At 39.5% G+C, this 24,925-nt stretch overlaps 1 protein-coding gene across 2 annotated transcripts in view; it reads left to right on the forward strand.

Moving 5' to 3' along the window:
• Positions 1-10,018, forward strand: part of rab5ab (RAB5A, member RAS oncogene family, b) — a 10,457-nt gene extending 439 nt beyond the window's left edge. For both annotated transcript variants that reach the window (XM_079240318.1, XM_079240317.1), the window contains exons 2-6: positions 1,053-1,279; positions 2,088-2,239; positions 5,860-5,982; positions 6,111-6,204; positions 8,267-10,018. In XM_079240318.1, coding sequence (XP_079096444.1) covers positions 1,114-1,279; positions 2,088-2,239; positions 5,860-5,982; positions 6,111-6,204; positions 8,267-8,382 — 651 coding nt within the window. In that variant the 5' untranslated portion in view covers positions 1,053-1,113 and the 3' untranslated portion in view covers positions 8,383-10,018. The remainder of the gene's footprint in view (positions 1-1,052; positions 1,280-2,087; positions 2,240-5,859; positions 5,983-6,110; positions 6,205-8,266) is intronic.
• The last annotated feature ends 14,907 nt before the right edge of the window (positions 10,019-24,925 follow it).

Consider the following 24,925-nt stretch of genomic DNA (forward strand, 5'->3'; position numbering starts at 1 on the left):
TGTACACACCCAAACCTGCATCATCTTGTGTTTTGACTTCTCAAACGTTACATAAGTGTCAGATCTTGTGCGTATAAGCCTGTTACCTTGAAACTAATGTAACACATACTGAATCTTGTGTAATTACATGGTGGCTTTGGGACTGGCATGTTTAACTATTAGCTAGCAATGTTGCTAAAGCTAACGCTAATTCGAGCTAGCAACAACATACAGGTTATTTGTGGTTATCTCTGTGTCGTAACGCGATTTCGACGAAGTTGACGCCAATTATTTTTGGATTTATGTGTTCGCATGGTTAGCTGTGTCAGGGACAGAAATACCCTGGTGGTGTTGTAATGTTTGGCATGAAAAAAGATGTGAAAATTTAAGACTGATACTAACAAAACTAATGTAACCCTCATATGTGTTCATACTCGTTCCATAAGCTCCCCTTCGTACTAATCTGTCTCACATAACAGAAATCCACTCTCAAAAGTTGCCAGGGTTTGTTATTTACATCCAGTTGGTCTGTATGATTGCTAGTTGTAGTAGCTACTAGTCAGATACACCATCTAACAAACTGCAAGGCCTCCATTCAAATCAGAAATAAAGTTTTAAATGTTGTAGCCAAACCTGTAATTACAGTTTTGGCAAGCAACCAACTATTGTTTTGGAGCAGTAAGAAAGTGCCACTGGTAGTTGGAAACTTTCCTTGTGTTTGCGTATCCGCATTAAAAATCTTCTCAGTAGATTTTGGCTTCTGGATTTGGCTTAAAAACATTGTTGAAATGACCTAAAACTCAAATAAATGTTTACTTTGTGCAACACTTTATTGAATAATAATGACTAAACATTTCATTTTCAGAATGAACTTATTATCTAGGGTTTGTAATTGCAACATTATACTATTAACCATTAAAGATATCTTGTTAAATTAAGTCACAGCTGGTTACTTAGGGTAATTCTATTGGTATCAATAATCATATTAAAAAGAATTAAAGCTAAATTATTTGGAATCCTTTACATTCTTACCAGTGATAATGACACATCCTTGTTTTCTTCCTCCCACTCAGGTATTTTCTACTGCATTTCCCGCAGGAAAAGCATTCAGACAAAGACAGCAGACAGAGTGACATGGCAGGTAGAGGCGGAGCCACGCGACCCAATGGACCTAATGCAGGCAACAAGATCTGCCAATTCAAACTTGTGCTTTTAGGAGAGTCAGCGGTGGGAAAGTCAAGTCTTGTACTTCGTTTTGTCAAGGGCCAGTTTCATGAATTCCAAGAGAGCACAATCGGAGGTATGTCTGGAAATAAGTTTGTGTCCTAGCTTTTATTTGAATGGCTATAGATGTGACAAATAAAAGAGCATATGTTGGAGAGAGTATTGAGTAGAATATGGATACAAATGGGTACTTTTCAAAACAGATAATCCACACAGTAGATAAAACAGCTGATAAGATGAAAATATTATGCGATGAGATTTGAATTAACATTTCAGATTATAGAATTTTATTTGAACGTCTGACAGGGATGAAAATAGAAAAACCAGGGTAAGTTCCTACATATTCACAGGAAGTTTCAGGTATGTTTTTTGTAGCTTTTGTGACGTTAAAGGTCTAAATGATGACACTGAAAAGTGAGTGTGGCAAATGTACTTCCTCATGCAAATTTTCTGATTGAATCAGATTTCATCCATATATTGTTTTTATCAGTTTCCTCAAGCCAAAAAATTATTCTAACATCCTAGATTTTACTGATTACAGATAATTTAAAAAAAAAAAATTAGTGTACATGTTTTTATTAGATAAATAAGAAGACAGGGATACAAACTTCTTTCTTTACTTAGAAACAGATTATTTTAGTAAATCTCCTGAAATACATAATTTTTTAAATGCATATTTGATTGAATCCCACTCTTATTTAATTCAGCACCCATCCAATCTGATTTAAGGATGTTAATCATAAACATGTTTGATATAACAAGGGTCTCCTTTTAGCAAAATGTGCAGCGAGTCAAGCAGATAATCCCCCAGTGTGTTTCCAGCCCTGGCCTGCATTATTTGTATTGCTCAGTTGTCATCACTTTCTCTGCTTTGTCCCCTGCAGCTGCCTTCCTGACTCAGACAGTATGTTTGGACGACACAACAGTCAAATTTGAGATCTGGGACACAGCTGGTCAGGAGCGCTACCACAGTCTGGCTCCCATGTATTACAGAGGTGCCCAGGCAGCCATCGTGGTGTATGACATCACAAATGAGGTGAGTCGGGTGATCGGTCTTCTGTCTCTGATTTTGTGGCTACCTGGGGTTTCGTTCCTAACCTTCACCAGTTCACTTTAGAACATTTGAGACAGACAAGGAAACTGTGGGGGTTTCCATCTTTGTAGCTGTGAATCTAAAAACAGAAGCAGCTCAGTTTGGTATCTTGAGAAATTAAAGTTATGAGTCATCTTTCAACAACAGTGTCTTATAAACTTAGTATGTACATATGGGTCATTTATGTTAAAAATGTTCCACAGTGGGACACTCCAAAGCATGGCTTCTTCCTGTAACCCTTTATATGGTTTCAACATTACAAGAATAATATCCACAGTCACCGTCTTCTTTTCAGACATTATAATTGCATATGCAAACAAGAAAACAGCAGCTGACTGGGATTTTGCTTGTTTAAGTTAATCCGACTGTTTTTAGTTGACAAACTAGCAGTCACCTTGAGCTGGCATACCTCTGGCCAGGATAAGAAGTCTGATGTGACGCTTCTGAAAAGCTTGCCACTTCTTTTGCCCTTCCCAGTGTTTCCTTGAAATTTACAGGGGGGTTGAATTCACTTTCAAGTCTCCATCTCTGATACCGTGTTGACATAAGTGAAATCTACAAAGAAAATTTAATGCATTTAGTCTGTAATACGCCTTCAAGATATCCATGACCAACAGATTACACTTGTTCCTGCTGTCAGCATTAACTTCTCACTAACACTGGGGAAAAAACCCTGTGGATGGTTTTTCAGCTGGTTGATGTGAGCTCATGCACGTGTATGCATTGGTGTGTAACTCTGAGGTGCATAATAAAGAAAGATGTTTGATATGCTGTGTAAATCAGATGAATAGCATCAGACTGTATACTTTTTAATAAAAGGACTAAAAATATAAACCTGTTGTAGCAGAAATGAAAACTTAAATGGCTTCTTCAGACATATATCAGACATAGAAAACAAGCAGTTAAATTAACTCAGCCTTCCTGAGGTGGTGGGGCGTAGATATAATAGTAATGGAAACATTGCTATGGTTTTTAGTGAGAAGACTTCCCATCAGGTAAGAAGTGCAGAATGGGATTTTATGAGCTTAAACTGAGTATCATGCCAGTCTGCATGCAGCATTGTATCTTTGAATTGTCCAAAAGCTTTTGTTTTTATTCTATTTTATTGAATTTTAGTTTTATTATTTTATTATTTATTTTGTTTTATATTTTATTATTATTTTGTTTATTAAAGCTTTTGTTTATCCTGGAAATTTTAACTGAAAATAAATCAGCTGTAAAGTAAAACAATGTAACATTTTGACCTTAAAATTCTGTTTTGTGAGTCACTTTGATGGCATGCTGATGCTTAAACACACCAGCTGCTTTAAACGTGCACCATTACTGATTGTATTATATTATTATACTTATTATAAGAAATTATGAAAAGAAAGAAATCTGGGACGGAGCAACAGATAAGACAAGATTTAAGATCGGACAGATTTTTTACAGGCTGGAGAGAGCTCAGGGAAGAGTCAGAATGAGAGATGGATGCTGAAATGGCCGTTGTCAGGCAGAGAGGAGGTACCGCCTCACTGGGAAAATCTGCTGAAGTTCAGTGGTATTGGTTTAAAGCTGGAGCAGGTAATGTTGGGGAGCTAGCAAGATTTGAAAGTGGGACCCAGTCTTGGCTCCTCCTCTTCTGGTTTTGCTCCTTGCGTGATCCATATGCAGGGTGTGGCTATCAGGTATGCACTGCAGGGGGGGGGGGGGGGAGCCGGGAGAAGAAGCTTATGAAATATAAGAAATGAACAACTTCATTTGGGTCTAAAAGTTTGGATTGGTCAGAGTTTTTACAGATTTACAGTAAACTAAGGGGTCTAACTATATTTATTATTGTTCATGATTATAAGATGTATAGACTACTATCAGGACGGGGAACCACTTCACCCAGAGAAAAATAAAATGTCTCTGAGCAACATTACCTACTGTAGCTTCAATAAGCAGATCATTACAGCAGAAACATTTTGAGGCTGAAAACTTTTAGTGGTAAAACGCTCATGATCCCTTTGACAAGTACTCAAACATTGGTAAGACGAGACTTCTTCCTCCTGTGTGGGTGTATTCGGAGTAAATGTGCATATATATATTATGGGGTTACTATGGTTATACAGCACCTTAGTTAATGGCAGTTTTTAAATGTGCTTTATAAAAACATTTGATTAAAAATGGGTGCATAATTGGTGCTGCTGGACAATTTCACCATCTGAACATGATTGTGATTACATTTTCAGCATCTTTGCATATAAAGATAAACTTTGTACTGTATGATGTTTAAATCAGGATGCTGGTTCTGCTTTTTAATGTATTTTTACCATGAGGTGTCATTCATTCATTTCATTAAAAACAACACACATCCACATCATACATCAGTGGGCTTCATCCTCTTCACTATGCATACCCAGTGATCTTTAGGGGACTGGGGCTCTCAGATAGGGAACAACTGCTTTAGACGTGTCAGTGAACTCATTCATTATTTCCAAACTAGCTGTCTCCATATTATGTATTTACTTGTGCTATTTGGACCGACCCTTGCCTAAAGGATCATTATAAACGGAGCACCACCCCCCATCCCCCACCCTTACAGGCAGTCGGTATGTACACCATCGTGTTGATGTGCTGGATAAGGTGCAAGTTGGGAAAAGTGGGAACGTTGTGCAAGATTTACAAAAAACAAAAAGTAATTAAATGTGTTAATGCTCCAATCTACAATTCTTAAATACCTTTTCATTTTACAGTGAAAGTACAACATGATCGTTTTATTAGTAAACTTTATCAACATGCCATCAGAAGAGGACTTGATAGAAGGTTTAATTGCATTTTGTGGGGATGGATTACATTTGTTAGACAGCACAGATGAAATATTGAGTAAAATTTAGCTTCAGATTTGGATTTAAAGGCCTTTGTTTATGACTGAATGACGCATGCGACTACGCTCACAAGCAGTTCTGCTGGTTTAAGTGTTGATTATGTAGATCTGGATACGGGTTTCTGTTCAGCATCAGAGTTGCATGAGCAACCAGAGGCCAGAAAGATGAACACAAACTGGTTTGTTTAGAGGGGGGGTTGAGGATACACTGGTCAGTATGGTCAGGGGTCACAATCCTTTACCCAGAGCAGATGATTGTGGATCCTGGCCAGTAAAAGATCACATGGGATTTAGCAAGAAACAAAGTCTCTGCTGTACCGAATGAATTTGGGGTACTTGCCTTGTACATTGTTTACATAAAGTTTTATGTTATGAACATTTTTACTCATTTGAATCCATTAAAACCTACTTTACAACCTAAGTGCTGACATACACAACCAAATATCAATAATAAAGTAAAAACTTGAATGAAACTGGATCAAATTACATTTATTTGTTATATACTACTTTAAATAATAGAACCTTGCATTCTGTACAGCTCACATTGTTTTTATTGTACCAAAGGAAAATTTATTGGTTTAGTTTGTTATTTAGAGAATCAATTTAACAATTCTTTCTTCTGGATCTCATCAGAGTCCATCATCTTCATCTCTCCGGTTTTATTGTTGTTTTCACTAACTGAAGGCACGCCTGCCCGCTCTGCTCTTCTTGCCAGGAGTCATTTGTCCGGGCGAAGAACTGGGTTAAAGAGCTTCAGAGACAAGCCAGTCCAAACATTGTAATAGCCCTGGCTGGGAACAAAGCAGATCTCGCAAACAAGAGAGCTCTGGACTTCCAGGTTTGTCCTTTTTAAAATCGATATGCAACTTTTCAGAAACAAATTTGAATTTTCCATCTATTTTTGTGGACGCCAACAACAACAGATGCTTTAGTTGAACTGATTTCCTGATGCTGAACTTTTAACAGGATGCACAGTCATACGCAGACGACAATAGCTTGCTTTTCATGGAAACATCTGCAAAGACCTCAATGAACGTGAATGAGATTTTCATGGCCATTGGTAAGTGTTACTGTAGCGCGACAGTTCATAAAATATGTTGAGTTTTTGTTTAACGTATGAGGATAGAGAATCAGGTCTGCGTTTCAGTACAGCTCATGTTTTTGGTTTGGAAAGTTTATTTTGATATGTCCAATAAAATGAAATAAAAAAAAAAAACATACAAAAAAACAAAAGTAACTAAAAAAAAAACAAAACAAAACAAAACCAGACACTCAAAATTGAGTGGGCAGAAGTAAATAAAAACTTATTAAACCCCACCCCTTCGCCATGAGTGTTTACCGCGTATATACACATACATACATGTGTTAAATAATATTTCCAAATTTTTAACTGTTCTTTACATCTGTACATAAAGAAAGAGACAAATAAAGTGAAAAACTGAACAGGAGGGATGTGGATCTAATTTAGTACCACAAAAATGGCATGGGTCGGGTGAGAAAACTAAAGCTGTGTGCTGTTCAGACTGGAAAAAAAAAAAAAAAAAAAAAAAAAATCACATATGGGCAACATATTTTTACTTAATGACATAAGCTACCTATTGAAGTTTCTCCCCAGAATTAAAGTTTTTTTAAAAAATTTATTTATTTATTTAATTTCATTTTTAAAAAAAAAAGTCAGATTTTTTTAAGGCTTATTTAAAGATATATTGAAATTAGTGTGGATTGTACAAAGCGTTTAGTAAATAATGTCAGGCAGTTAAACCATTTATATGTGACAACCTTAAGATGACCTTTAGTTGTTTTTCATGTTGCATTCAACAGTTTTTGTGTAAAATCCAGTGCTAGTCTTGGTGACTTGAGATCCTGTTGTTGAGGAGGAGGCCCAGTCTTAGAGTCTTGAAGTTTAAACCAGTTGGAGGGACACATAAACCACGTTTGTCCACTAGGGAGCAGTGGTGACTATTTCAATCAGGATGTTTCTCTTCAGTTTGTTTAGACTGAAGTCGTTTTCCATTCCAGTTTCCTCCTCTACCCAGTCAGTTACATGCATTTTATATGTAATAAAAGATGATGTTAACAAGGTCAGGACTGGTTGAATTTTCTCCAGTTTAGTCTTCATGTAAAACACTGACAGTAGTTAAAAATATTTTCATCCTGGGTAGAGTTCTCTCATTGCTCCGTGGACACCAGGGTTAAATGCAGTTCCACTGGACCATGTATACGTTTAAACACTCATGCAACTGGTAAAAAAGATTTTAAAAAAAACATTCAGAGTAAAAAGGTGTGTGAACTTGCAGAACCCTTAAGGCCTTTTTGTTTTGCTTGTTTGACAATTTGTCCCAACATGTCCAGGACTACTGCAGTCCAGACCAAATGTTGCCATTAACATGAACTGTGTAAATATCTCAAAATATTCATTAAAACATGGTAAATAACTACTTATACTCACATTTACTTATGTTGGATTGTTGAAAAATGCATTGAAATCCAGCATCCTGCTGCGTGACACCAGGCGTTCGATGTAGCAGCAGGAAATATGACGTTCTGAGTCTGAGGTTGCAAAACTGAACTAGTTCCTAATGACTGACGATGCAAGAGGCCTTTTTGGGAATGAGGGCTTTCTTGCTAGCTGCCATGTTTAGTGTGGTTGCCTGCAGGGGTTTGAGAGGAGGATGCTGACACGCATAGCTTTAGTAGATTTTTACAGTTCCGATTGGGGGCTGTTTCAGCATCCATCTTGCATCGTACCTGCTAAGGCTGCAACAATGAAAATTTAAAAAAAAACAAACTTCATTGTTGACGCGTTGGATTATAAACGCCCGCAACAGCGTTGTTAATAAAACGCTGCGTCAGGCAACTTAATGCCGTTTACCAACCGCGGCTTTCCAGACAGTATAAGAACTCTCAACACCAAGCAAATAACTCAAAGCACCACAGGAAGTGGGTCCGGAATAATGTAACCCCCCAGAAAAAGTAGTAATCAGGAAATCTGAATTAGTAAATGAAATAAATTTAAAAAAAGGTCACAATAAAAACATATTTATTGATCAGCTGTAATGTTTCTATCTTCATTTTTCTGATGCATCGATGCTTCTGCTGATCCGGAATCATTGTTTCTGCAGCAAAGAAGCTTCCCAAGAACGAGCCTCAGGCGGCCGGCACCAGCAGCGGGCGGAGCCGGGGTGTGGACCTGACAGAGACGGCTCAGCCCACCAGCCGTCCCTGCTGCAGTAACTAACCTAGCTCTTCCTCCTCCTCCTCTTCCTCCTCCTTTACCCCCACCTACACACACACACACACACACACACCCTCATCTGCTCCCTCCTCTCCACCGAACAACATCTGAACATCAGGCTTCCTGTCGTCAGACCTGGTCTTCACCCTCACTCCCCTGGAATAGCTAAAAGACTCTGTATAGCTGCATTTCTAATACCTTTTGGGTTTTTTTTTTTTTGTTTGTCCTTTTTTTTTTTTTTTTTTTTTTTTAAAAACTTTTTTTAAGAAGTGTATATCAGTATAATGGATGCATGTATCACTACAACGCCTAAAACAAACAAAAAAACAAAACAAAACAAAAAAAAAACGCAACACATTTTTATCTGGAGTTGGAAGGCTAACCCCGTTTGAGAAAGACGAGCGAGAGATCTGTGAACGTGCGATTGTGTCCTGAGTGAGTTTCCAAAAGCGGTTTGCTGACGAGAGGGTGCGCTGTGGTTTCACACCTGGCAGGGTTGACTGGATGTTGACTGTGTTACCGTGTGCAGGTCTTATTTTCTTTTGCTCACAATCAGAGGAAAACCAAATTGTTCCCACCTCGAGGCGCTTGGCTTCTCAGACTGTTTGTTGAAAACTACTTTTCGTGTCGAGACAGCGCCAGGAAAGGATTGTCATCCAAAACCAAGAACTCCTCCCGCCTCTGATACACCAGACATGTTCCGAGTCTCAGAATCCAACGTCCTCGTGTCTACGTTAGGCCGGATTTTGTAAACTGGATGTGATGTTTAAAGAATGCTGTAACATTGACGTCACGTGTTACTTTTTTTTTAGCTGATGGAAAAGAAGAATCAACCGGAAAGACTGTTCAACATCCTGTTCTGTGAGATTTTACATTTTTGGATTAGTTCATCTGCTGTTTTCCCCGTGTAGGCCAGTAGACAACATCCATTTGGGTGATCTGAATCAATAAAAAGAGGGGTGGGTTGTTTTTTTTTTTTTTTTTTTTTTCTTTTTTTTAGTAGAGATCACATGCAGAAAATTGGATTCCTGCCCACTGTCAAGTCTTCAATTAAAAAAATATATAAATAAATATATACTCTAATGTTGTTATAGGGTGCAATTTTGGTCTTCTTCCTTTAGTTCAGCTTACAGAGCTCATCAGCTCACCAGGAAAATTTATCTAGAGATTCCGAACAATTGTACAGTTCAATATCCGTCTGCTTATTTCTTTTTTTATTTTCCTTTCTTTCATGTTAGACCTCGTCACAAACTGGTCAAATGTAAAGAAGTGGTGGTCTTTTAGGTCTATGTAGTGTTAATAACAAAAATCCTTCTGGTGTCTTGTTACTTTATTTTTTCTTTTCTGGAAAAAAAAAAAAAAAAAGGTCCATGGTTGTTTGAAAGGAACCTTTTCTGCATTGCACAGTGTTGATCATGTTTTAATTATTGATGACTGCCCTTCGATTTTATATGACGGACTGTATTGGACTTGCTAACCTACGGCTATAAGGAGGTTGCATAATTAACCTAACTGGTGGTCTCTCTTACAGCTCAATGAATTCTAATGATGTAAAACAGCATTACTAGTGATGGGCTGATCAGTTTTGAGTGTCTGAATACAACTTAATAAATCAAATAAAGGGGTTTCTTGTATGTGTTTTTGATTGAATTATGTCACTTGTTCTGTGCGAAGTTTTAATCTTAATTTTTAATGTGCATTCATACAAATCTGGCTTTATGTGTGGTCAGTCCTGGAGATTAAGATGAACTAAAACAACATAGAATTATACTTTAATTGACAAATTTCACGGCACAATCAGATTTGGCATCTATAGCTTTGGTAGGTCTGATTTAAAGTGTAATCTTTGAGTTATGTTTCCTCACGTAATGTTCAAATTTCCACTGCATTTGCTTAGTGACATGGTGCATCATCCTGCTGGAGGTTTCCATCAGAAGATGCTACACTGTGCTCAGAAAGGGATGGACATGGTCAGCAGCAGGACTCAGGTAGGCTGTGGTGTTTCAGTGATGCAGGTTGGTAATAAGAGGCCTGAAGTTTGCCAAGCTTAGAGATGGTTGTGTGTGGAAATCTCAGTAAATCAGACCAACAACAAGCCTTCAAAGTCTCGTCTTGTCTTCATGCCGCTTATCCGGGGTCGGGTCGGCCTAAGCAGGGAAGCCCAGACTTCCCTCTCCCCAGCCACATTTGCCATCTCTGCGGGGGGTCCCGAGGCGTTCCCAGGCCAGCCGAGAGATATAATCCCTCCAGCGTGTCCTGGGTCTTCCCCGGGGTCTCCTCCCAAAGGGACGTACCTGGAACACCTCACCAGGGAGGTCCAGGAGGCATCCTAACCAGATGCCCGAGCCACCTCAACTGGTTCCTCTCGATGCGGAGGAGCAGCTGCTCTACTCTGATCTCCTCCCGGGTGACCGAGCTCCTCACCCTATCTCTAAGGGAGAGCCCGGCCACCCTGCGGAGGAAACTCATTTCAGCCGCCTGTATATGAGCTGAATACAGCCTTCAAAGTGACTTAAAAAACTGTTCCTCATTCAGGTGCTCTAGATTGAATTTCAATGAGCTGTCTTGGTTGTGTACACAACTATACGCGATGAGTTGCTGCCATGTGGTTGGCTGATTAGATATTATTAGATACAAAACATCACAGCCACACTGCAAGGAGGTCAGTGGTTAAAGATTATTATTATTCAATGTAGTTTGTCTCAAAGTTAATTTTCAGTGGACTTTGGCAAATTGTAAAACTGTCAACATCTTTTCCGAATCCAGGAAAACAAGGAAGTCATAAGTCATCTATATATTACTGCTGTGTGAGAAGAAGCTGCACATCTATGAAGATGCCATTCATTTTAACCAATATACACATTTTAGAGTCATTTGCTGCGATGAAAACATTGTGAACTGAAGGCTTTATTTCAGCAGTACTAGCATGAGTTAGACCCTGGATCTCGAGCTGGGACTGGCCAACGTCCTGCAGGTTCTAGGTGTTTCCTTGTTTCTACACACCTGATTCAAACTGAACGTATTCCTTCAACAGCTTGTCATTGCACCGAAGCGTTTTGACCCATTAATCAGATTGAGGTATGCCGCAGCAGGAAAAATCCAAAACCTGCAGAACACTGGCCTGGCCTGACAGGATGGACAATCCCAGTCAGAGTGATAATGGTCTGACTGCATGTTGGAAAAATGGGTTGTTTCTTTCAAATCATAACAACCATAGTTCATTTAGAGTCAACAAACCATCCACACTGACATTTGTACAAATATATTCCTGTCTCACTCATTCTGTTGCCAATTTCAGGCTCCATGTGTTTCTGTGTTTCCCCACCTTGTTGCACAGCCTTTGCCATCCTGACATTTCACACACTCCTCATGCTCAAATGCTGCATCACATAAATCTTCTGAACAGTCTGACTGATCACATGATAGCCATGAGTCAAAACGCCGTTATTACAACCTCAAACATCCGATTCATCCGGTATAGCTCACACGCTCCAAAACAGGTCTATATAAGCAGAAATAACTTCTTTATGCTTGATTGATATTTTATTACGTGTGGAAAGCTATTTTTTTCCATCTTGTTTGGAACTAAATGTTAGCTGCTTGAGGTTGAATTATTCAAATGCATTTATCAGTATCATTTTTCAGTCTGTAGATTTAAACAGCGAGGCGCAGACTGATATGCAGAGAACTTCTTATCTTCCTGAAGTACAATGTCAGCATTAATTAGAAAAATTGCACAAAGAAAATGGAGGAGTTGATGTTAAAGGAGACCTTTTACTGTTTCTCAGAAACCATTAGCCCATCTTTCATTGATAAAAGGCTGAGAAATTTAAAAAAAAAAAAAAAAAAGTTGGGTAAGGGTCATGATTCCAATCGTGTAGCATCCCCTCTTGTTTTAAAAAGTCTGTAAAGACTGATTAAAGGGAAGATAAGAGATGTTTTCCAGGAGCATTTTTACTATATTGCTTAAAATCCAATTGACACCCAGATTGAAGCCAATTGATTAAAAACTGCAACACAAAAACAACACAGAACGGATAGGATTAAGAAAACACTGTCCAATCATTTAAAACAGCCATTTGTAAACAACTGGATGATCAAACTCCGGTGCTTCTGTCCCCCCTCTCTGCGATTGGCGCCATCAGAGTCTTGGAGTTCTTGTAGTGGCAACAAATCGAGAGCATCTAAGCGTTTCTTCTACACAGCCTTGCTGTTGTAATAGATACATTGCTCAGTTCAACGTTGCCTTGATGAAATAGTCAGCCTTCAATTTCTGGGTGGGAAAATACGTTTCAGTGTCCAGTTTTATTTTGGCATTTTTACTGTGTACTGTTTTGCTCCCTGCTTCCTGTTTATTCGTACACCTGGTTTATTTTGCTCCCTGAGCTTTACCAGCTTCCCCGTTCGTCAGCTCACAGTCATGTTCCCCATTCCTTTTTGGCATTAAACCCATATTCCTACACCTGCCTGCCTCTTTCAGCCTGCATGTGGGTCCCTCCTCCTTGAACTAACCCTGACATTTTAAGAGATTCTGCATCCCGTCTACCTTCACTCCCTAATCCAGACCTACACTCCCTCTCCACAGCTACGTTCCACCATTGAAAGACGCCTCATGTTATCAAGGAGCACTTCCACACTTAGTATAGCTATATTTAGTGGAAAGTTGGAGAACTTAGCCCAGTTCTTTGCAACAAACTTTATGGTATTAATTCTTTGTATTATAACATAGGTGATATTATGGGGTGGGAAGGGAGTAACAACAACAACAAAAAAAGCCTGTAGCACTTCATGGAAGGACCTGCGTCCAACTGGACAGTTCACCAGCACCTTCCTACGATGTCCTCTATTGTTTGATTTCGTGCTTGTGTTGCTCTCACTCATATGTACGTCGCTTTGGATAAAAGCGTCTGCTAAATGACTAGAATCTTTAAGGTGCTCTTTTCTAATCCAGTCGTGATGTTGACTTTTTACCAGTCATCTTAATTCAGGGTTGTCAAACTGCAGTCCTGGAGGGCCGGTATCCTGCAGGTTTTTGTTGTCTCCATGCTCCAACACACACCTGACCGACACTCAAACAGGTTGACAAGATCCATTGATTTGAATCAGCTGTGTTGGTGGAGGGAAACAACAAAAACCTGCTGGATTCTGGCCCTCGAGGACTGGATTCTGACACCCCTGTAATTAGTTACACCATATTCCTCCAGCTGTTTCTTTAGGTTGCACTAATTCATCCAACCCTTTGTTGCTCCTGTGCTAAGAACTACATACATGACTATTTTTATTCCGTTACATAATAAAATGTCTCGCTGCCGACACATACATAACCCTCTGTAACCAGTTATGAATTCAATGTTTCTATAAGAGGTTAGCGTTTGGTTTTCATTTTGTTGTGCACTGTATCCCAAATTATGTGGAAGTGAGTTTTGAGGCTTAAACTTCTGGAGCTGATTTAGCTCATCTGGTCTTCATCAGATAAGGGATAGAAAAGCTAAGCGACTGGGTGGAATCCATTTGTGAGAGAAGATGCTTTTAAAAGTTAAAGAGAGTCCTGGTGGGAAGACAGGACGACTGACACCTCGTCTTCCTGTCAGGGTTAACACATTTAAACTATGGTTTTATAAAAACACTATCCTGTTTAAAAAAAGATAATGGAAATGGTCCATGGGTTTTTCTAACATTCTTGGTTTTGCAGAGACTCTTATTTGGATTTCAGTCAACTTGTTTGCCTTTTTGCATCTCATTTAGCTTTACGTCCCGTTTAATTTTCCTGGTGCTCTCCTCTGGTTGTTTCTTCATTCTATTCTGCATTTCTCTGAATAAGATGTCATGGATATACTGTAAATCCATGCACTGGTGGCATTTTGTTTCCCAACAGTGAGAAACCCGAGCGCCACCGGGCAACAATTTACTGAACCGTAAGAGCATTTTGCTGTCATCACGTGGAGCCTTGTGTTGCCATAAACAGCCTCAAACTGCTGTTACAATGTCACGCTGCTAATAAATGAAAGAAAAGGCAATGATTTGCATCCATAAAGTTAAACCACAGCCCTCTGATGAAAAGTTCAAACACAAATTACCACCAAACCTGGTTTGATTAGAGGTTTTCCACTGGGAGAATCCATGTGGGATTTTTTTCCTCTGTCAATCAAGCTGAGCTGTAGTTTCTGGAAATTTTATGTCTGCCAACTGAAATACAGGGTAAATAGACTTGTACTTATAAAGTGCTTTTGCAGTCATGCCATTCACCTAAAGCGCTTTACACTACATGTCACAGTCACCCATTCACACACACACACACACACACACTCATACAAGATAGGCACATCGGGGGGCATCTCCCACTCAGGGACACTTAGGCATGTAGTCATGTGAAGACTGGAATCAATCCTCCAGCTTTCTGGTTGATTGATTCTGGTTGGTTCCTCCTGAGTTCATGGAAATAACTTAGTTTTGTCTTTGGAAAGAGAGCAAAAGCTTTTCCCTATGTGGCTAAAAAGGACTAGTTTCTGCAGCTGAGGTTTCCTTTTTAAAAAAAAATGGAACAAAAATGACTTTTGTTTGGTATTTTTACCCAAAGAGGAAACTTTGAACAACTGGTCAAAACAAACACAGTCTTTCAACTTCATCCTGGCAGGTCCAAAGTTTTCACAGGAACATCAATAAGGTTCAGTAGAAGCTTGCCACAATTTGGTTTTCACTTAACTTATTTCCATGGTAGATTTTCAGTCTTAACAAGCTGGCATTTTCACTCATAATGTTTACCAGTAGGTACTAAAGTCAGTGGCCAAATATAACTTGCAGACAGGGTTTTTTACACAGAAGTTTTCTCTAGTTTTTACATTTCAAAAGATTTATGTCATTAATGGCACTTATCACCATAATGTCACCATTGCTGCCATCCTGTTGTATCATGTGAAGGTCCAGACGACTTATACGTAGACAGACGGTCAGTTTAGTCATCGATTACATGTGTAATTTGGTCCATTTTCATAAAGCTAAGCTATCTGTCACTTGATGCAGAAAATGGAGCGATGCCACTGGAAATGGCGGCGAGAATGTTGAGTTGTACAGCTGACACGCAAATGTCGAAAAGAACAAACCAGAGACCAAGAGGTGGGACAGGCAGAAGATGACGCAGAAACCACCAAATAAAAAAAACCCAAAAAAGATGCAGTGGAAGGTGAGAACAGAAAAATAATTTGTGGTTTTATTCAGAAACGCTTTTACGGTCGTTTTCCCCATCATTTGTTTTTTTTTCTAGCAGTTACCTCAAGATAATGACAGAATTTTCTCGTTATTTTGAGATAAAGAGCTTTTTCTTCCATAGTTTTTGGACAATTGTAAACAAATATATCTGTGAAATAGCGCGGCTAGCCGTGGAATTGATCTCTAATACTCAGCACTGCACACTTGTGGATGAACTGATTTAAGACACATGGATATATGTATGAAGGCTGAAACGTATGACAACATTTGAAATTAATATCCACATTTACACACGTTACATACGTAAAGGAGCATAAATGGGCCTAAAGCCTCTGAAAACAGAACGAATTACACAAGTAACCGACAGGAGATGGATGAAACTGTCCATCTGTGTATCCTAAACAGTTAAGACAACTATAAGAAAACAAATAAGAGTTCATGACACACAGCAGAATGAGAAGTGAAAAGATTTATTGATTTAAAGAGCTGATGAGTGATTGGTTCAAATAAAATCCAGACAGAAAGAAAGCTGGATCAAAGCTAATCTAACCCGATGCTGTAAATCAGTAGAAACTCATAACAGGAAGAACAGAGGCTGATTTAGAGACAACATATCTTTGAGTGAGCTAATCCAGCATCAGTTCATAGGAATGTTACACTTATCGCATTTCAGGGTGAATTTATCTAAACGACTGAAGCTCAAAGGAATTATTTTGATTTTCAGCACATCCATGTGACTGATGGTGCCTGCAGCTAAATGACTGACTTCTTGTTTGGCCCTCCTAAAACAGGTTTTTAAAACAGTTATGAAATAAAACAACTCAAAGTAGATTTAATCGCCTAGTAAGTAAAAAATATTGTTGTAAAGATTCCCTGTTCCTGCAGACACCTGGAAAGACCCAGCGCTCCCTGAACAAGCCAGTCTATTACATGACAGCAGAGACCTACAGAGAATGAACAATCGTATATTTACCTTGGATCTATGTTTAAATTGCAGGAGAAAACTCTTCTGACGAAGCTCAAAAGCTTTCATTGCAATGTGAGACATGTCAAAGGCTGTATTGTTAAATTAAGATGACATCACATACTGCCAGAGCTGCAGCGAGGGGAGATTGCATCATTCCCTTCAGAAAAAATGTATTTGGTCAGTCTGCTTTTTCTGTTCGAGCTGCAACTGAAAGGAACATAATCACCAGAAATCTAAATACATAGAATTCATTCAGGACACAGATGAAGAAATGGTTCACTGACAATCAGAGCTGTCAACATTATTAAGTCTGCTGTCGCTGACCCCTGCTGCCATCTCGCCTTCTGTGTGAATTTCGTGTATTTTGTTTGTGCTGATTGATGTGTGCTCTGTCATCAATATACTTTTAGCCTAAATGTTACTTTTACCACATGTATTGTAGTAATTTTATCATGTAAATATGTAATTTTGCACTTCTTCGGGTGACTTTTTACATCTGTCCAGGGAATGCAGATGAAAAATAGCCTTCTGGCTAATTCTGGCATATTTACAGTAATGTTTATTAATATGCACTGTCCCATATTAAATAAATAGATAATAAATAAATAAGTTTGCTCTTAGAGGTCTAATAGCTGGAACCACCATGACTGACAGATTTGGAAAATTTCTGATTCACATCCAGCAGTATTGACATTTATCAGCTATGATTTGTATGAGTTTTAATTTACAAACAGAATTTAATCTGTAAATAATAACATCAGATGTGAGATTCATTCAAACTCAATAAGCAACTAAATTTCCAGTTTCGCTGCAAACAAAATGAACTTTTAGCTGTACAGAAAACAACCGTCTGCGTTTCCCAAATAAAAGTACAGCAAATATTTTCTGTGCTTTGACAAGCTGGTCATGATCCTGTAAATAAAAATTCACTGAAAAAAGAAAGTTTTTGATGTGTCAAAGGATTAAACGGCTCCATTCGGACTTTCAGTCCAGGAATATTTACATTAGGATTCAGCGCAGTGTGTCATTGCAAAAGCTGATGGATGATGTTGATCCAAATCTGATCCTTCAGGCCGTTTAACAAAACTCTCAATGTGGAAAATATTCATACTGCATTTTTTTTACTTTAACTCGGTAAATGTGACAGATCCTAAAACACGAGACTCATTTCCAGCCCAGGCTTTTCAGCAGAGCCGTAAATTGTGTCAACACATGCATGGCTGGTTTAAATTTACCGTTAAAGGATGAATTTACTGGCAAAACTGAATCTAGCAGCAAAAATAAGACTTATTTTCTAAGGTTGACTTTTGTTTTAGAGTTATGATAATTGTATATCTAAGAACTTTCATTTTTTCTCTTTGATGGAGTAGTTTCCATTTCTCAGACTGCCAGGTGATGTGTGCACCACAGAAAATACACACTTCAAAGTATTTATTTGAGTACGTAATGGACCTAAACTCACATTTATTGTTTGTTCCAAAAGGCGAAATGACAGTGACCCAGGAACCAGAAAGAAACCCACATGTACACGGTGCTGAAAGAAAGGTTTCAGGCTCTTTCAAATGTTCCAGTTTGTTAGGTTTCTGGCTGTTCTTTAAATGGACCGACTTTATTTTTTCCCCCATAAATCCATAAAGAATGATCCATTCTGGCAAAGTAAAACCAGGTTTTCAGACTGTTTTGTAGATTTTACAGCGATGACTGAAATATCTATTTACTTTCTATGGTTAAAGCCTTCTCTTAAGATTTTCTCATAACCCCTCTGGCAACGACAACTTAAAGTCTTGTTGGGAAATATATTAACTTGACACATCTTTCCGTTAAAAGTTGCTCCTTGGCTGAAGGTTTGGATGGAGAACAGCCATGTTCAGATCCATTCAAAGATGCTCAAATGAACTCTAGTGTTTTCCTGAACTTACTACTGTGTTTTAATATCGTCTTCTTACTGAACATTATTCTGTCTTGTTGCAAATATTTTCACTTTTTGACAGATTTGTTGGTTCAGTGTCAGAAAACCCTCCAACAGCTCGACACTGGGCTGGGCTCAGTATTTGGTTCTAAGAAAAAATTGTGTGCAAATGACATTTTTCTAAATATGACCCCGTGGGTTTGCTCATTTGGACTAAAACAACCTACCGTTATCTTAGTACAGTGTTTCTCAATTCCCATCCTCAGGCCCCCCTGCCCTACCTGTTTTCGACATGATCCTCCTCCAAAGCACCCGAGTCAGATTATTGAACTTCTTCATCAAGTTCTTTGCAGCCTGTTAATAAGCCCTTTATTCAACCAGGTGTGTTAAGGTAGGGTTGGCTATGAAACATGCAGGGCAGGGGGGCCGGAGGACTGGAATTGAGAAACACTGTCTTAGTAGAATAGATGCCCCCTAGTGGCCATAAGAGCAACACGTTAAAGTAGCAATATGTACGTTTTTGATGTTAAGAAAGTGTTTCTTACACTGACAGGACAGTGACATTATGTACATCCATGGAGCCATTCTTGCTGAGAAACCCCTCTTCACAGTGTTTGCTTTCAGCATGCTGCGATAGACAAGAGCCCTTTTACGCATCACGTCACACGCCAGAAACTGGATATCAACACACTGGTCGCTCTGAACGCACACCGAAGCTGATTCATTAAGAGAACTGCAAGTGGATTTGAGCAGAGGAAGAAAGGAGAAGAAGAAGAAAAAAGGTATAAAGAGTCAACACTGACTTTTAGTTCCTGGAGCGTAGAGCATGAATTAAGCTCCATTTATGCTCCTTTACTTACATAAATGGAGATGTTCGTTTCAAATGTTGTCATACATCATCATCCTCATACTTCCATACATGTCGTGGTTGTTCAGTCAGTTCATCCTCTAGTCGGCACTGCCAAGTTCAAAGATTATTTCTGCACTTTGACGTTGGTTGTTAGATGTCGTGCACAGCTGTTGGAGAGCCCTTCCAAGTCTGTAGCACACTCGTCTGCCTCAGTGCTTCAGGACGATGAGGAAGATGAGGAAGACAAGAGCAGAACGTCTGCCGAGTAGCTGAGGCACAAAAGTGTTTTTAATTTTCTATAGATGGCAGAGAGGCGAGACGAAGAGAGAGAAAAGAGAGAAGAGGGGAGGGATGAGGAGGAGGAGAGGGAGGAAAGACTGCTGACGCCGTTAGAAAGAACTGGAGATAAAATGACACTTTAGTACATTTATTGATATGTTTTAGATATGAGTTTTAAACCTGAGCAAAATACTATGAATACAAAACAATGATAAACTACATGAATATAAAAAACAAGGACTGATGTTTCATTTATAGTCATTAGTTACACTTTTTAGGCTTTAATTTAGACATATTTACAGGGAAAACAAATTAATCACCTCAAGCTATTTACACAAATCTCCATTCTGCAATATTTAGTTTGATGTTTGACTTTAGGTTGAATAATAATGACCTAATAGTCCTGAGCTGTGATACTGGGGTGGAGAACACAGCTGCCTTTTCCTGTTAGGGTCCTACTGGTGGCAGAAAGCATCTTCGTCTGACTCTCAGACTTCAGTCGGTTTGAGGATGTGTCCCCGGTGCAGATATATGTTGTGTAGACGGCTATAACTTTAATAACAAAGGTCGGTTTAACCCAGAAGCCTTACAAAATACAGCCCTCCATCTGCTTTTCATAAAACCAAACGCTTTCTCGATTACAGCCCTGGAGTGTCGAATGTATGGAGCTTCAACGGGACTCCCTATAAGGAGACGGTAATAGGCTGAGGCAGGCACAGATATCCATGATGGGCGATGATGTTAGGCCGTTACACGTAAATAGTGCACTGGTCCTTGTTACGGCTGCCTGTTCCTTGCTCTTCAGCCTACTAATTCTGAACCTTCAGCTGGGATTCCTGCTCAAACACAGCTCTGATTGCTGCTTCCTGGCTGGGATTGGTCCTTCCTGTCATCTGCTCATCTCCACCCTGCTCACTGGATAATTGGAGCTCTGAGCTCAGCTGATTCCACTAATCGCCAGGACTTAAAAGACACCAGGAGTCCTTCATTCAGCAGCTACCACTGGCTCAGTAGTGGTCTGCCCTCAGCTTGGGTTGTGACTCTGAACTGTTGTATTTCTGAGGACTTTGACTGAGCTGCATTGTTTTCTGTTGTGTTGTTCATTTTCATGGTTCTTGAATCGTGTTTGTGGCTATAAATCCAGTCCTGTTATATCTGTTAGTTTTTTGTTTGAATAGTTAAACCAGTGCTGTTTTTGGTTGGAGAACTATTTTATGGGCTTGTTTTGCTCTTGGTTTGGCTATTTTGAGGCCATTCCTGGCCTGTTCTTGCCTCGTCTTCCCCCATTGGACAATAAATCTGTATTGGTACATATGTACACCTGGCCACAGGTCTTTCTTTTGTGTGGCTCAGTTGCCCTAGCTGAGTCTGGGTTGTAACAGTCCTGGATACTGAACAAAAATGGCCAGAAATCTGCATCTGTGATTGCACATTGCCTGGATCTGTATGGAATGGAAGAACGTCATGTTAAAATAATATTCAGCATTTTCCCCAGGTGATTTCATCCATCAATGCTCCCCCACCACCTCCCTAAATGCTGCACTTCCAGCAGCCCAGATGAAAACTTTGCCAGTCCATCCAAAGAGGGAAACTTGATGACTTTCCTGCACAGTAAAGTACGTCTCTGCAACTAAACAACGTTGCAGAGCGTGGACCTCGGCATGTCGAAGGCCCTGGTCACAAGACGGTATGATGTGCCACATGCCAGCCAGAAGAGAAACACCAGAACATTAAATTAACAACTGACCTAAAAAAAACTTTAAAATATTATTAAAAGACTATTTTTCAAACGTACAGTTATCGATATAAATCAGAATTATAAGAGTTTGGTGATAAAAGTACAATAAATACGAATGAATGTGTAATAAACTAATTGATAATGTAGATAGAGGTGGACTAGAAGATTTGTATTATAGATAATCAAATATATTGGTCGATATCCAATTATAAGTAAGCATATTTTTGTGAATGAATAGCTTACATGATAGGATGTAACATGAATGGACATTACATGCATGTATTTACTTGTAAAAAAGGATGTAAAGAGATGATTTTGAATATGTAAACAGCTTGTTTTCCTGGATTGAACTGAAGCGCTGATGTGCTGCGTAACTTTTTACAAGTTTTTGTTTTTGATATTATAATTGTGCCGGACCCCAGGAAGAATAGCTGTAGTAATAATAAACTAAACTAAACCAGCGTGTTCTGGTGTGTCCCCGAGCCCGGGTGATCTGGGACCCAAAGCTGCTCATTTAGAACCGAGACAGTGTTGCGGATCAAGCAGGGCGAGGATCAGAAAGACCATCAACGTACATGGCCAGGCTTCACCAGGCCGTACAGAGGTGGTGGTCCCTTAAACTGAGAAATCTTGGTGAGTTTGCGGGGAAAGAAAATTAAACAACAATTAATCAACTTTATGTCATGTTGTAGTTCTATAAAATTCAGCGCTTGAAGGATCTCGGTGTTGTTGCCCCATGGATCCACGGACCATGGAAGGGTTGTGGAAGCGCTGCTGAGAGGTACTCCGAGATTTCCGGCAGCAGAGTTTCAAAGCAGAACCACGGTGTCGCGGTTCACTTGAGGACTGCGTCATCATGTCCTAGTTGGTGTAGGCCTTTTTAAAATAAAAATTGCTTCAAAGTGAACAATAAAGCAGCAAATAAAAAAGCAGGAACAGTTTGACCGTGTCTCATGTGATGCTCTTTATTTCGTTATAGCCGGGATGTGTGGTGTCAGAACAACAGGTTCGAAAACGGTGCAGCTTTCCTCCTCCAAGATAAATGCACGTTGTCACGGTGTCATTTATGAGGTGAAACTGTGTTACCTAACGGCTTATTGCTGGTGCCACCAGTAATGAAGAAATGTTGATTTTTCAAAATAAAGTGCGGCCAAAGTGGACATGGAGTCTTTTACTGGGAAAATCCACTGGATCCAGTTTCGTTTTCATCAACTGGTTTCCTGCCTGAATGATCCGCCCTGCTCTGGATTGATTTGGTTTCAAAGAAAGCTATTCTGTTAACAGTTCATTTCCAATCCTTTTTTTATTTTAAACAAATACAGTTTTTTCTCTGTAAATAATCACTGTAGCGAATGTTTCAGTTTATTCTGTTAGATCATTTCCAATGTGTATACAATCGCTGTTTAAACGTTAAACTCTGACATGTATGACTTTGATGTGATTTAAGCTGGAGCTGGGACATTTTCTTGGTCTACATAAAGGCCTACAGAGACTGACCTCCCATAAAACCAGCTGTTTTAAAAGCCTTTAATTTGAAATGAGGGCTTAAAATTCATTTAAACGGTGCCCAGCAGATGGTGGGGTCTGATGGCGTGATACAGTCTATTCACTTATGTGGCACATTGCTGATGCAACAAGCGCCGTTTTCCTCATCTACTATCATTTTCTTATTCTTATGATTAAAACTTTAAATTAGTGTCATTAAGAAGATGCTAAAATTTTAAACTGGTGCCATTTCTCTGATGGAAGATCATCATTATGAAGCGACAAGTAGTGCGAGCATCGAAGCAAGTTAAGAAACCCTAGACCGGGGTGGGGATTCTGGTCCTTAAGGGCTGCAGTCCTTCAAGTGTTTAGAGTTTCCCTGCTGCAACACACCTGACACACAATAATCGGTAATTAGAGTTTTATGTCAAACTCTGCACAAGTCTGTTCATTATGTCTGGTGTGTGTTGCAACAAAGAAACCCATTTGTTTAAATACAAGAAAATAAAACACTTTTACACAAGAGTTTGGATTGGATTGGATTTGGACTGACATCTTCATATGTCGTGGTTGCCGTGGTGACAGCTAGCAGTAACATGATCTGGGGCAAGGAGAAAATAGGCAGCTTCATGTCCGAATCACCAACAGAGTGAGTGGACCATTTAGTCTGCTTCCTTTTCAACTTGTTTAGGATTTACAAAGTTGCTGAACTGACCGTCTTGATTTCGGATAGCTTAATCAGGTGATTCTGTTGGGGAAAAACAAAAAACTCATCCGTTACCATGGAAACCATGGTTCAAGTTACACACATAAATCCCTGGAGAAGCACAGCCTCCGAACCAGAGTGAAATTTTCTTATTTAGGAAAATAAACTTGAGGCGATTGTCTTAGAAAAAGAAAAAAAAACAAAACATTTTTTAAAATGAAAACAGTGAGGTCGGACCTCCTTACGGTTTGCTGTCACCATGCGTGGAATGATGGGATGGTGTCACATTCTGTGATCACAAGATTTGGGCGGAGCTTTTCAGACTGCTTTGATTCTTTGTGATGAGTCACATTCTACTATATCAGATCTCAGCACACATGTTCTGGTATCGTTATTGACAGTTTTCGTCCAATCGTTGCGTTCATTTGAGAAACAGATCGAGTTTACGGAGCTCCAGCCGACAGAAAGAGCCAAGAATGAAGAATCAGATGGTCCCAGTTAGAACTGTCAACACAGTTCAGCCTTCACCTGCTGAATTATCTTCTCTGATGAGGGGAACTGTCCCGTTTGCAAAACCTGAAGGCCACCTTAGGTTTGTGAACAACTGGGTGACAGACCCTGAAGAGGAAATGAAGACTCTGAAAGAGAAAGCTGCTCCAGAATCCAAAAGATCTGAGAGCAAAGGATTGAGAAAAAGGATCCAGAGGTTCTTTTACAGAAAGAGGTCTAAAGTGGTGCCATTTCAGTTTGCAGACACCACAAACACCTCTGGTCCTGTAGTGGTGAAACGCTGGGACGTCCCTGTACTGGAAGAAGATGGACCACCAGATATTACGATGGGAGAAAAAATTATATTTGAGGAGGAAACCAAAGAAGAGGTTTTAAAATTGATCTCGGACACCACGACTGTGGAAGACTTCATCCCTGTTGACGATCTGTCACTGGTGTCATATGTTTCTGAGGAAGATGGACAATCAGAGTGTACCAGTGTGGAGAAACTTATGCTTGAAGAGGAACCAGAAGTTTCAGAGTTGACCTCAGACAGTAGACTTTTTAATTTATCTGTTCCTGAGAAAGAATCAGCAGAGATCAGTTTGGAGAATCAGGAGCGATCTCTGGAGGCTGCCCCTACAGAGGCCACTGTGGTCGGCTCAGTGGACACCGACACATGTGGGGAAAAACATGGATATAAAGAGATAGACGAGGAAGACCGCAGAGCATCCCTCAGCCTGCTTATGAAGGCTCTGATTAAGCGGATCATTAAAACTTCAGAGGTTAAATGCTCTACAGAAACCTTTCAAGGCATCCACCAGAGGATGGTGGAGAAAGTCTGGGCTAAAGTTGCAGGAGAAAACTTTTATATCAGCCCAGAAAACGTAACAAGCTTCAGCAAGAACATGTCACGT

The sequence above is a fragment of the Telmatherina bonti genome (assembly GCF_933228915.1).
Source record: "Telmatherina bonti genome assembly, chromosome: 5".
In the NCBI taxonomy this organism is placed as follows: domain Eukaryota; kingdom Metazoa; phylum Chordata; class Actinopteri; order Atheriniformes; family Telmatherinidae; genus Telmatherina; species Telmatherina bonti.